General features: G+C 42.7%; 1 protein-coding gene and 1 pseudogene across 1 annotated transcript in view; one reads left to right on the top strand and one right to left on the bottom strand.

Annotated features, from left to right (window-relative positions):
• Positions 1-3,870, top strand: part of PPIL2 (peptidylprolyl isomerase like 2) — a 60,725-nt gene extending 56,855 nt beyond the window's left edge. The window contains exons 19-20 of the mRNA XM_044275556.1: positions 124-266; positions 2,063-3,870. Coding sequence (XP_044131491.1) covers positions 124-266; positions 2,063-2,153 — 234 coding nt within the window. The 3' untranslated portion in view covers positions 2,154-3,870. The remainder of the gene's footprint in view (positions 1-123; positions 267-2,062) is intronic.
• Positions 3,871-13,474: 9,604 nt separating this feature from the next.
• LOC122925221 lies at positions 13,475-13,601 on the bottom strand (annotated as a pseudogene).
• Positions 13,602-13,907: the final 306 nt, after the last annotated feature.

The following is a 13,907-nucleotide window of genomic DNA, read 5'->3' as shown; positions in this document are numbered from 1 at the left end:
TAGGCCCGGTGGCCCCATGGCCTTATACTGAGAGGCAGTCTGATCTGCAAGCGCCAGCTTTGCAAAGACCTGTCTGGGGAGGACTAGTACTGTATTAGTAAATAATCTTTCATACCTTTTCAGGTCGCTTTAGAGAGAGAGAAGGCTCAGAAAGAGAAGGAAGAACAAGAAATGAAGGAACGGCCGGTGCTGCCTAAAAAAGAGCAAGTAAAAGAGCCCAAAACCTACAGGACAGGGGTCGGAAAGTATATCAACATGACTGCAGCGTAAGTTAGAGCTGCTTGTAGAAAGACAAAATTACCCATGCTAACGTGTGCTTTTTATTGTCCGCATTTTCTGATATAAAAAGTACCATGAATAAATCAAGTAAGTGAAAGTTAAAGAATTGAATCGCCTGTGGACAACCTGATGTGAGGACATATGATAATACCATCTGATTGCTGGCGTAATCAGCAGATTGGGTGCCATCGCAGCACTTTGTATCCTTTGTGTTTTCAGTGAGTAGTTTATTTCATTTTCACGGTCCTCCTTACAAGGATGAGTTCCCCAGGGAATACCTAAGGTGCTTTCTTTCTGCCCTTAACAGCTGCTTATACCAGATGATCAGGAGTCACATGAGAGCGCGCAGCGACGGTGTTTTTATGCTCTGCTGCACCTGGACAGTGTAACATTTATTTTTCCTGTTTCAAGACCTGGCAGTGACTGCGGCAGCTTTATGCCAGCGTCATGCCAGAGGTGTGTATATGTTGCTCATCTCTGGTAAACCCGGCCTTTTAGAATCCCTAAAATAAGTATTGATTCAAAGGAAACTCTCCTTTCGTCTTGTGTTTTCACATTAGAATTACCGTATGAGGTTTGTTGTCTAAGCCTTGTGCAGCCAATTATTCACACTATTCTACACGTGGTAAAAAAAAAAATCCATGTGGATAGGATCTGTAAAATCGAAGTGTCTGCTACTGTATTCGGCTTTTACATGTAGAGATCTGCAGCCTTTTCATCCTGTGTGGATCCACTCCTTGATTCCAAGCATACGTTTTCCTTAGCTTCCAAGGAAATAACATTTCAGCTGGTTTAAAATGAACTCAAGTTCTCTCCAGACACACAATATTGGTCGGTGAGGATCTACTGACAAATAAGTGGATATAATGTGTGGGACCTGCTTAAAGGGAATGTGTCACCCTGAACATGGTGTCTGATCTGCAGACAACATGGTAGAGCAGGAGAAGCTGAGTAGATTGATATATAGTTTCATGCTAAATTATTGAATATAACTTTTATTTTTTCATTTAAAGGGGTTATGCCATGATCAATGTAAAAAATGAAAATCATGTAGATGACAATACCTTTCTAACAAAGCTAGAACCAGCCCTGTACCTCGCATGGAACCAGAGATCTCCCCACTCATTGCTCTCAATTGTTCTGCTAGATTTATTTCAGGCTGGCTACTCAGTAGGCATGCCCTTTCTCAGGAGATGTATCCTTTCTCTGGGGCATGTCCTTTCTGCCGAAGCTTTTTCCCTGTAACTGCCACAGCTTATAACAGAAGATATGTCTAGTGACAGTTGAAGATTTAAACTGAGCGTGTGTGACCACCTCCGTGAGGTGGACACGAAATAAGGAACAGAACAAACAGGTGCCGCCTACAGATATAATTTATTGAATAGCACAGTGGCTATGCTACATTTTTAATTTACATGCTGTTGCAAAAGTATTCAGATCCAGATGCTGGTTTGAAAAATGTAGAATATTGTTTGTGGCGCAACCCCTTTAAGTCTCTATTTCTGTGCCTAGAAGTCCAGTGGACGGTCCTAATCAGATGACGGACAGCCTTCCCTGTATGACTGAGCATATCAAAAAATCTGTAAATCACTGACTGAGCAGTCTGAATAAAATATAAGTTATACCAATATCAATCTGCTCATTCGTCTTGCTGTATAACATGCTGCCTGTCGTATCAGTCTGATGCACAGCATGACAAGTTCTCTTTAAGATAGAAATCTGACTAGACAGACGTGTTATTATCAATGCTGCTAATAATCTATGATTTGCTCCCCACCCATAGGAAACGTGCTGCTGAGGAGGATGGCAGTGGAGCCTCTACCAGCAAAAAAGAGAGAGTGACTCGTGGCTTTGGAGATTTCAGCTCTTGGTAGAAACTTTAGGGCAGCACCGCCATGAACTGAGGATCACATGTTCCCTCTTCTGTGACACATTTGACAGGCAGGCGCTTCTATGACGTCCAGAGCTGTATTTTCTCAGTCTGTAGCTGGGATTTATTCACTTGTGTTTTGTTAAGGGACCACTAACCAAGAGCTGTTTATTTCCTCCCTATCCAAGAAAACATTGATGAGAAGAGAACATACTGCACGAGCCATTAAGAAGAAGAACTTGTCATTGTACCCTTCAACCAATTTTTTTATTGGTCCTCTTAAATGGATTATGAATTTTTAGCCTTTTTTGTCATTTGCAGTTTAAAGGGTATGTGTGAGATAAAAAGGCAGCAGTAAAGGTCATAAACTAACCCCAAAAAAGTAAGTCGCCCCTTTTTTCCTCTGCTTCTTCCAGCATATCGCTCTGGTTCTTCCTACCGGTGATTTAAACCACATCTCTGCTGCAGCCAATAAATGGCTTCAGCAGTGACATCCCATTTATACTGCTGAGGCCAGTGAGTAGCTGCAGGGTGTCCTGGTGTGTACGGGACATCTACGCTGCAGCCAGGAAGATTACGTCAGCGCTGCAGGACCAGAGCGCAATGCTGGAATCAGCTTTTTCTGTTATTTTATTTATTTGCTATAAAAAAAAATCTCAGACAACCCCCTAGCTGTTTTGTATTGGTGCATGGGAGCAGCCATATTATGCTGGGGTGAGGTAGACTATATTGTTCCTCGATGATATTGGTTACAGGTAGTCCATACAAATGCCTGCCTCATCCCTCCTTTCTCCAGTGCTGAGAACAGAATTATTCTATATCCTGTGTAAATGATGATTATATAAGATGCTAATTGTATATATAGCATTCCTTTAAAATAATTTTGTGGCAGAATATTTTAAAGGGAATCTGTTGCCACAATTTTGGACTATTATCTGCTCTAGTATGCAAGTAGTTTTGAAGAAGAGTCCAGATCACCATTTTATATTTTCCTATTGCCCCCCTGCTCCCCCTTTTAGAGCAGCTCTGAAATAGATTGTCAGGACTGCTGTGCACGCGGACAGACTTCTCTCCATTATGCTAGCACAGCAGTCCAGACTGTGTTTTAACTGAGGGAGGATAGGTAACTAAAAAATGGAGAGCTGGACTCCTTTTGTGCAGTACTGCTCACGTATTACTGCAGATTATAGTCCAGAATCATGGTGAGAGATTCCCTTTAAAGAATGCACGGTTCTCCTGACTTGTCTTTTTAAGTAAATACTTGAATTCCCCTTGTAATATTTCTGGAATATGTTTTCTCATAATCCTGTATTGTACCATTCCTCTGTTATTCCTCATAAGGTGTATTGATAAATTGACTATGGGTCCTTGACATTAGCCTTGTGAAAGGGGTGTTTCTCTATACATTCTGACACGGAGCACTGTTTACAGTGTCTGACTGAGACACACAAGTGGTAAAACCTAGTTGTCAGAATAACAGAGGAAAAGCGCAACACAGAGTTCTAAGGAAAGACGCTCCAGAATTGTTATTTCATGGATAATATAAGTGTCAGGAGACTGACAGAGCCTTGTTTTAGGTTGCTGAAGCCTACTGAATGTTTCTGAAAACCTGCTTGGAATCTCCTATCTAGGTTTTACTCTCCCTTTTCTGTCTTTCATTTTATTAGTCTTTAACTTGGTTTCTGTATAAAAAAAAATATATAAATATTTTCTTGATTAAACATATTTTTGTTCATTAGTTTCTCATAAAACACTTCAAATCACTGACATTATTTATATATTTATTAAAAAGACCCTTAAAGGGAACCTGTCACCTCCCAAAACCATCCCAAGCCGCCAGCAGTACCTGCGTGTAGCGAGCAGCCTGTTTCTGATGATGCCCTTCTTCCTGAAGGCAGATGCAGCAAAAGTCCTGAAAACTGTGTTTTATCCCCTGCCCGGCGCGCTTCTCCATACATGCTTGAAGTCATGGAGGCAGCGGCCTCCTTGCTTCAAGTCATGGTAACCACGCTCCCTTCTCTGCCCCTTCGCTGTGACTGACAGCTCTTATGCAGAGAGTTCGGCAAAGCCAGCCGAACTGCCAGCTGTCAGTCACAGTGTAGGGGCAGGGAAGGGGTTACCGTGACTTGAAGAAAGGAGGCCGCTGCCTCCATGACTTCAAGCATGTATGGAGAAGAGTGCCGGGCAGGGGATAAAACACCGGGCAGGAAGAAAGGCATCATCAGAAACACACTGCGGGCTACATGCAGGTACTGCTGGCGGCTAGGGATGGTTTTGGGAGGTGACAAGTTCCCTTTAAAGTGGTATTCTGGTTAGGTCAAGTTATCCCAGGATAGGGGTTAACTATTTGGTCATTGGTGGCGGTTGAGCAGTCGGACCCCACAATCAAGAGAGTAGGGCCCCGTACTCCCGAAAAGAATGGCGCTGCCGCTCAGCCGAGTACAGCACAGTTATATAAAGGTGAATGGAGCAGCAGCATGCATGCTCGACCTTCTGCTCCATTCATTTTGGGGGTAGAGGGACCACTGTTCCATTGATTGGTGCGGGTCCCAGCAGTCAGACCGCACTGATCTAATAGTCATCCCCTATCCTGTGGATATGAGTGATCTTCACCTAACTGAAATACCGCATTAATTGTTGCACTAATACATATAAGGTTGAAGGAGTTTTAAATACCAGAATACTCACTTTATAGCTCTCTGGTCTGGAGTAACCAATGCTGCCCTGCACACAGCAGTGGTAGAATACAAACCTCCTTTACCACAGCCTGCATTATGTGAAAGTCTAAGACCAGTGTATTACAGTCCATATTTCAGATGTGTGACCTGGCCCGATGGCAGGTTTAACTGACCTGAACTCACAACATCATAAATCCCTATGATGCTGTGAGTTGGACCTGTAAATCTGCGGTCAGGCTGGGCCATTTGCTGAGACTAGATTGTTAGTCATGGACTGATGATTATACTTCTGAACAATTTGCAATTGGCAAACTTCTAAATGCAGCTTTGGTTTGATAATTAATCAGTTTCACCACTGTTCATGTACCTTCAGTTCAATTTGTATTTTTTTATTCTATTCTATGTATCCTGAGTGTTTGTTACACATTTCTGACATTGTAATTTTTTATTTATACGGTTTTTATACTTAGCCATTCTACTTGCTTTAAATTTCTAAAATACTGTTTGGTTAGAAAATATTCTGTGACATCTAAACATGTAGCAGAAGAATCAGTAAGCATTGTCGGATAGAAACACAGCATAATATACTCGTTTTATAGCTGCTCTGTGTGTAGTGCTGTATTTCATAATGTAAAGCTCCTGCAGGTGGCGCTATAGGCAGCACTGTCACTCTTTTAGCCTCAGTTTAAAATAGACCATCTAGCCAGACTTGTCTGTGCTTTGAGTGTAGCCTTTCCAATGTAAGTTTGGCTTGCTGTTCTTCAGATTTCTTTCTTACTGTTTGGGTAGATTTTCACTATACATTATATCTTTATTTTTATTTTTTATATGGTTATCCTCTCTGCAAACTTTTTTTTCTAAGACTTACTCCTACCTGGGCCTGAAGTCTTGCGGCAGTGTGTTTAGCTCATGCGCTGTACAATAATGGAGACTGCCAGGTGCACTATCCCTGTACAGCTCGTGCACCGAACTTACTGCCGCGAGACTTCAGGGCCAGACGTGTTTTCGTCTTTACTGCCTGGCCCTGTCAGTCAAAGTGGTGGGGGCAAGGCAGGGAATGGAAAGGAGCGAAGCCTCGGGTGCAACAGGCTTCATCGGCGCTGCCCTCTTTGTGCACCCAGGGGCTAAATAGCATAAAATTAAAAAGCTGATATCTACATAATGGGTCCATGTATTGAAATAGGACCTAGACTGTTACAAAGTACTGACAAGCGTGCATCTTGCATGCAAGTTGTTTTCATAAGGATGTATCTGGTGACAGATTCCCTTTAAATGCACCTGTACTGTTGATTAGCGATGAGCGAAACGAGCTTCGGATGTTGCATCCAAAGTCGCTTCGTTCAAAACTTCAGATTAATACTGTGCGGAGATCCGTCTCCGTACAGTAATAGAATATATGGGCTGTGATGAGCCGTAGCTAGTTATTTGTGAAGTCGTGCGTGACTTTGTTACTTAACTTCGGTGGTTGATTTTCAAAGCGGAAAACCACTTAAAAACTTGAACCAGAACATCCAAAGCTCGCCTCACTCATCACTACTGTTGATGTATGCAAAGTTCTGTGAAACGATTATTTAAGAAACAAGGTATCTGCCCTCAGCTATTCCAGTTCTTATACTGATGAGGTCTCAGTGAGCCAGGAAGCCTACGGGTCTGTATCATTATACAAAGCCTTTCCCTCTACCAGCTCTTCCTGAAACATTAGATTAATAGCCAGTCCCACAAAAAGACGGGTATGGCTGACAATACTCTGTGTATGTGTCTTAAAGGGGTTCTCCAGGAATTATTTCTTTTCTTTTCAATTATCTTTTTATAAATTTTTATAATAAAGATGTTAACAGATGAGGTAGGTCATCAAACAGTAGTAAGCATACATGGTATTTGGCTCGTTCTTGTTAGAAGTGGGGACTTGCAGAATCCCTTCCAAAGTAAGTTGTTTATACCAATAAGCGCATCATACAATGGTTGACCAATCTAAGGTTAACTGAGGTTATAATACCTGTAACTGGTGTACATAACAGCATGGTGAGCATATTTTGACTTGCTTTAGTGTCTAGTTGTATTGATAATAGAATTATTTAAAACTGCCTCCAGCAATGTGTCCTAGGATGTGAGTAGGTCTGTTTGCCTTCCCTTGTAGAGCTGCCAAGAGACAGTGTGGGGACGGGGCTTCACTACACTCTGGCACTTGCAAATACTACGTACGGGTGAGTTTTCCTGTCAGGCTACTCAGCCATGATGGCATATTGTAGGCAGGATCACATCATTATCATCTATTGTAGAGAGGTGTAGTTCATCCCTCACACCCTAGGCAGTTCTGCAAGTTTAGGAGGCACCCTCTCCTGTTCACATTGTAGGACAGGTTGCTGGTGGCCATTGTAAGGCCTTCCAAGAGAATCCAATTAAGTTTTTGATAATCACAGACATAGATGAACCTGCACATTTTCTTTTCTTTAGTAAAGCCTTATTCACACGTCAGTGATTGTGAGCCAAAACCAGGATTGGAGCCTGCACAGACATAAGGTATAAGGGAAAGATCTGCACCTGGTTTTGGCTCAAAATTAGGGATGAGCGAATCGACCTCGGTTGAAACATCCAAAGTCGTTTCGCATAAAACTTTGTTCTAATACTGTACAGAGCAGAATGTATTGGCTCTGATGAGCCGAAGTTATTACCATAATAATTTCAGAAATTATTTTATACTGTAAAAAAAACATTTCCCGAACTCTGGTTCGGCTCCAAGTGGTACCTTGGAACCGAACCCGAGTTCAAGAAATGGTTTCTTACAGTATAGATCAATTTCTGAAGTAGTTATGCGAAGTCTCGTGACACTTCGCGAAGTAATAACTTCAGCTCCTCAGAGCCAATACATTCTAATACTGTACAGAGCTCCTGCTCCGTGAAGTATTTGAACGAAGTTTTATGCAAATCTATTTTGGATGTTTCATTCGAAGTCGATTCGCTCATCCCTACTGACAATCACTGACTGTGGGAATAAGGCTAAAAACACAAAGATGTGTCATAATAAACATGCTATCAATAAAAGAAGTGCACCTGTCTGTACAAGAATCTATAAAGTCAAGTTATAAATGAGTAAAATCAAGGCATGTAACCAACACGTATGTGTACTGAAATAACACGTTATATGGACAGGCACTCGCCAGTAATGTACTTGGCAGTAAGGCCTTGTGCCTCTGTTCCTTAGGGGAGGTAGTAATAGCATGGGGGCTGCAAGTTGCATTCCTGAGAGCACATACCCACTGACTGCTGTCACGATCTTGTTTTTAGGCGTCAGGTACCCGTGCTGCCCCCTGTGACCTAGTACTCCTTACATGGAGGAGGATGTTGTCACACAAGCTCCATGTGCTGCAGTCTGATATATTCATAGAGCTGTGTTTTGGATGTGGCGATAACCTGCATCCACCACATAATCTGTTTTCCACTAGGCTTTGCCCGTTTTTAGTATATAATGTGGAGCTTTCCTGGTACCTCTTAGCATCCCCATGTTTGGAGACCCTGGGGTGATGTTTTATGCAACATAGTTTTCCTTCTAGAACTGCAGATAGCCAATGTGAACTGTGGCATATATAAAGGTACATAGTCACCCACGTGCTCAGTCTCATTTGTGTACGTTTCTTAGGAATATTCCATTTATGTAGGGAAATAAAATGGTGGTTTTCTGGCGCTGGCCCTTTACTTAGAATTGTATTACAGCATTAATAAAATCCTAGCAGCCAGCGACAGTGCCATTTGTTCTCCTTGTAAGCTGCCGTTTACTGTAAGTACGACTGGCATCTCTGCACGTCATCCCATGAGTCATAGGTTGTAATTGCAAGTGTTTTTAGCGAGTCTGACATCTCTGCTTTGTGAGATGAGACACACTGACATTTAATCATATCACAGGTTATATTATTTTTATTGTAAACATACAGACTATGGACAGAAGTACCGGGACACCTGCACATTTACCACATCCTGTTCTAATTCCATAGGCATTAATGCGGCATTAGTCTATCCATTCCCCCGCCCCACACGATTTTGCAATTAAATCAGCTTCCTGCCCTTTGGGAAGGCTTTCTACAAGATTTTGGAGTGTCTAGGAATTCATCCAGTAGAGCAGGGATGGCCAACCTGAGGCTCTCCAGCTGTTGCAAAACTACAACTCCCAGCATTCCCAGTCTGCCTACAGGTATCAGCCTACAGCAGGGCATGGTGGGAATTGTAGTTTTACAACAGCTGGAGAGCCGCAGGTTGGCCATGCCTGCAGTAGAGTATTTGTGAGGTCAGACACTGATAGTGGACTCAAGGGTCTGGCTCTCAGTCTCCATTGTAGTCCATCCTAAGGCTAGGTCTACACGGCGACATTTTGTTGCACGACAATATATTTTTTTTTTTAACAAATCTCTTTTTATTGAGTTTTGTGATAATAAAAAATGAGCTTACACTTACAGTATACAAATGCAATCAGATACGATCAAAAGACAATTGACGTTGCATTGACACAAGACAATGATCCATTTCCTATGCATATTATGCAAAATCTTCAGAGGCTGAGTACCTGACAACACATGAGACATGGAATACACTGCAACTTTATCAATACAATGAGCTAATTGCTGATCATCTAAGTACACAATCCCTGTAAGGGCAAGAGATGGATTTTTCTGCGACTGTCGAGTCGCAATCGCAGCATGTTGCCTTGTGACACCATAGATTACCATTATAAATATTGTCGTGCGACATCAATGTCGCAGTGTAGTTGTGCCCTATGTGTCGTGTAGACCTAGCCTAAAGGTTTTTTAATGGGGTTTCGGTGAGTGCTATGTAAGGGGCAGTCAAAGTCTTCCACACTGAACTTGTGTAACCAAGCAGTTATGGACCTTTCTTTGCGCACACATGTTGGAGAAGAAAGGGGCCTTCCCCAAACTCTTCCTACAAACTTGGAGCAATACAACTGTCCAAAATATTTTGCTATGGTGAAGTTCGAACATTTCCATTCACTGGAACTAAGGGACTTAAACAACCTTTGAAAAACAACGGCACAGCATTATCCCTCCTCCACCAAACTTTACATATGACGCAATGCAGTCAGGTAGGTAACGTTCTCCTTGTCCATCAGACTGCCAAATATAGAACTGATTCATCAACCCAGAATCCAGTGTTGGCATGTTTTACACCACTCCATCCATCTAAGACTTGGCGCTGAAAGGCTTGTGTGCAGCTGCTCGGCCATGGCAACTCACTCCATGAAGCTCCTGGCTCATAGTTTTTGTGCGGATGTTAATACCCGAAGAGGTTTGGAGTATTGGTGAATTTTCTGCCACTTAGTGATTGAGCTCCTGTGGTTCCTAAACACTTTGGGGGAGATCTATCAAACTGGTGTAAAGTAGAACTGACTTGGTTGCTATGAGCGACTTTAACCACTTCCCACATTACCGTACTTTAACCACTTCCCAACAGCAACCGTACATGTATGACAGATGGGTCTTTAAAGATGGCACCCCCCCCCCCCCCAGGAGCATGGGAGTAAAGGGGTGAGTATTATTTTGGTTATTTTATTACATTTACTGCTGGTGCACACATTTGTATGTATCTCCGATAACCACTTTGCATATATCTTAGCCCTTGTAGACTTTTGCTGCATCTTTAAGCTTGTTATGGTCACAGCGCATTTGCACTATACCAGTTTATTTCATGTTAGCAGGCGCTGATTCACTATGTTCTTCGCATTATGTATAGAAAAGTAACACGCTCTTTGTAAGGCCTTCTGCACACATTATGCTTTTTGCAGTCCGCAAATCACAGATCTGCAAATTACTGTTGCCGTCTATGTGCATCCCACAATGTTTGTGGGACCCACTGTAAAAAGCCTTTTTGTTTCCGCAAAACAGACAAGAATAGGACAGGTTCTATAATTTGCGGTACAGATGCGGACAAAGCACAGATGACAACCATGTGCCGTAGTTTTTATTTTATTTTAATTTTTTCTAGACCCATACAAATGAATGGGTCCATGTGCAATCTGAAAAAAATGCGGATAAGACAGGGCCAAAAATGTGATTGTGTGCCTTCACTTTATAGTTGTGCATTGCATTATCCTACCAGTTTTATTGTTTCAGATAATCAACTGAAATCCTTCTCTCCAAGTTGGTCAGAGTGATAGGTCATATCACTGCTCCTAGAATGGTGCCATTTGGTTTCTGTCCACAACCCTAATAAGGGCTCATGCTCAAACAGCGGGTATGCAATACACAGGCACTGGCCGTGTGCTCCCTGCATCATGGATGCGGACCCATTCACTTGAATGGGTCTGCAATCTGGGAGTTACAGTGCGGACAGTTGGACGCAGATCGCGGACCCCATTCAAGTAAATGGGTTTGCGATCCGCAAGCGGCGGCCCCACGGTCGGTGCCCGTGCATTGCGGACCGCAATTTGCTGTCCGCAGCACGGGCCCAGCTGTCACACCTTCATGAGGCCTGAGTCTAAGTTTCAGAACTTTAAAGTCTTCTCACCCCCTTTTTCTGGCAGCAGCTCAATGCCAGTTTGGGCTTCAAACTGCCCTTATACATTAGGTACAAGACTACCATAGATACCGATTTTGGTGGGAAATGCTGACTATCCGATGTGTCGTAGGTATGTTGGATTGTAATTGTTAGGCAATATTCTCGAATGACAGAACTGTAGAGCTCATAGCTAGATTGTAGCCAAGGAAAGGCACTTGGTCACAGTTAAGCCATGCCTTGTCCATTTCAGAATTCATTATTTGTTATCAGATTATTTGCTAAAAATACATTCAGGTAGAGAACCTCTATCAACTACAATGATGAATTCTCAAAATGCCAGCGCTCTGCCCTCTCAAGCTGCTAAAGCTTAATTATACCATTTATTCATCGTCATACTGATCCGTCATTCCAATGCATTTCTGTAACCTCTTTATAGTTTGGGACACAGATGTGACCTAACAAACTGTATAAAACATATACACTCGAATATTCTAGTGTTTGATGACAGTGCAGCCTGTACAAAAGGGATTCTGGAGTTCTCTACGCCGGCATTGAACTTTACTGGACAGAACCCAAGCCAATCCAACATGCATAGTGCTTTTAGTGTTTCATTACGTGACACAGTTGTAAAGTCTACTTCAATGTAAGGCAGCTAGAAAACCATCCTAAAAGTTTGTCACTAATAGAATATCAGGATGTTCTTAGCAAATCTAAATACCATAGGATGGATCTAAGTTTTTGACAGAAAACTCAATAAACCTTTAATGTGATGGTTAAATTGCCAATGACAAGAAAACTTGTTCGTAGTATGAAACCTCTTTGGGACCACCACCTAGAATTTCATTGAAAAGTGGTCTTCTAAGTGGAGTGGTCCTCTAAAAGAAATGGCCAGTATAGATCATATATGATTGAACTGGAAATCGATCACAGGAAATCTGGTATGGATAATGGAAGTGGCTTCAACATTTGCTATTTTTCCTGCGCCAGGAGACTGGTATACAACAATGGCTGTGGAGAAACTGGAAATAGCATCATGGGGCACTAAGGCTAAAGGCAATGTAGAAGTCATCTTGTAGCTGTGTGGCCATAAGCCCTCTGGTAGGTTTGCACTGTTGCAATTATTGATAGCATTATGGGGTACTGTGACATTGACAACTACTGCTCCTTTGTGGGCACTATGGCTGGTACAATATAGTAACTTGTTTTTGTGTTATATCCTAGGTCAGTGATGGTGAACCTTTTAGAGACCGAGTGCCCAAACTGCAACCCAAAAACCACTTATTTAACGCAAAGTGCCAACACGGCAATGTAACCTGAATACTACAGTCCAGTATAGTATATCCTCCATGTACTTTATCGTTAGCTATGATAGCCTGCCTACATTCAGTGCGCTGCCTGTGCTGTTCATAGTGCGCCCTGCGCTGATGAATGGCAGGAAAAATCTAAGGCATATTGGTACACCATAGATTTTTCCAGGGTGCGGGTGCCCACGGAGAGGGCTCTGAGTGCCACCTCTGGCACCAGTGCCATAGGTTCGCCATCACTGTCCTAGGTGATATTAAAGGGTTTTTTTTCTGGATTTTTTTTTTTTATTGATGGCCTATCCTCATGATAGGTCATCAATATGAGTCCTGGCACAACTTGTCGATTTAACTGTTTGAGGAAGCAAAAGCACTCACTGGAGTTCTGGTGAGCTGCACGGCCGCCTTACAGCTTACCATTAGATAGCGGCTGTATTAGGTTTTGCAGCTCGGCCCCATTCACCTGAAAGAGACTGAGCTGCGGCTCGACCATGTGACCAATTCATGTGAAGACAAAAAATAAATAATGTCAATGTGCTCCATTACGGCCCAGACATTCAACCGGAATTATAAAAATTCCTCATGTTTTCAAGGCCGAAGCAGAGCAAATAGAGGTGTGTGCGCTAAAAATGTGAGAACGAAAAGTGCTTGGGCAAATGTGCCTTCACTCTGTGGGCCAAAAAGAACCCAGTGAGTTAAGGCACCCCCGGGACACCACCCCTGGGGCACTTACACTTTAGGCTTTCAACACAACCCAAACTCATGGCTTCGATCCAGCAGAGCTCAAAGGTCACATCACATAGGTGCTCGGTCCAACACCCATGCTCCGTTACCCAGGGTTGCTGTGTGGTTCTCCGTTCCGCTCAACAACCATGACAAAAGCCACGGTTGGAGTACAGCCGGGAGCGTAGCTCTACCGGAACGGAAGAACAGATACTACACTTGATCTTAGCCAAAAGGCCGAGAAGCGGCACATAGAAGACTTGAAGGAGGGGGATGCAGATGCAGTTTCTTTCTGTTTTAGTGAAGCATTACAAACAGCAGCAACAGAAGCTGACAACTAATTTAAAGATGAGCAAATAGATTCTAATGAATTAGTTTGTCTCATCAGCAGGGCTTCTTCACTTGTGAGGGGCTGTCCGCAGAGAATAGGTCATCAGTATTTAAATCTCAGAAAACTCTTTTAAGGGGACATCATACTGTGTGAGAGTGCACTTAGAGGACATCACTTTGTTCTGGGGGCATATAGGAGGGCTTCATTTTTCAACAGGACAATGA

Source organism: Bufo gargarizans, chromosome 1 (assembly GCF_014858855.1).
Source record: "Bufo gargarizans isolate SCDJY-AF-19 chromosome 1, ASM1485885v1, whole genome shotgun sequence".
Lineage (NCBI taxonomy): Eukaryota > Metazoa > Chordata > Amphibia > Anura > Bufonidae > Bufo > Bufo gargarizans.
Note: the sequence above shows the minus strand (reverse complement) of the source record. Positions and strands in the feature narration are given on the sequence as shown.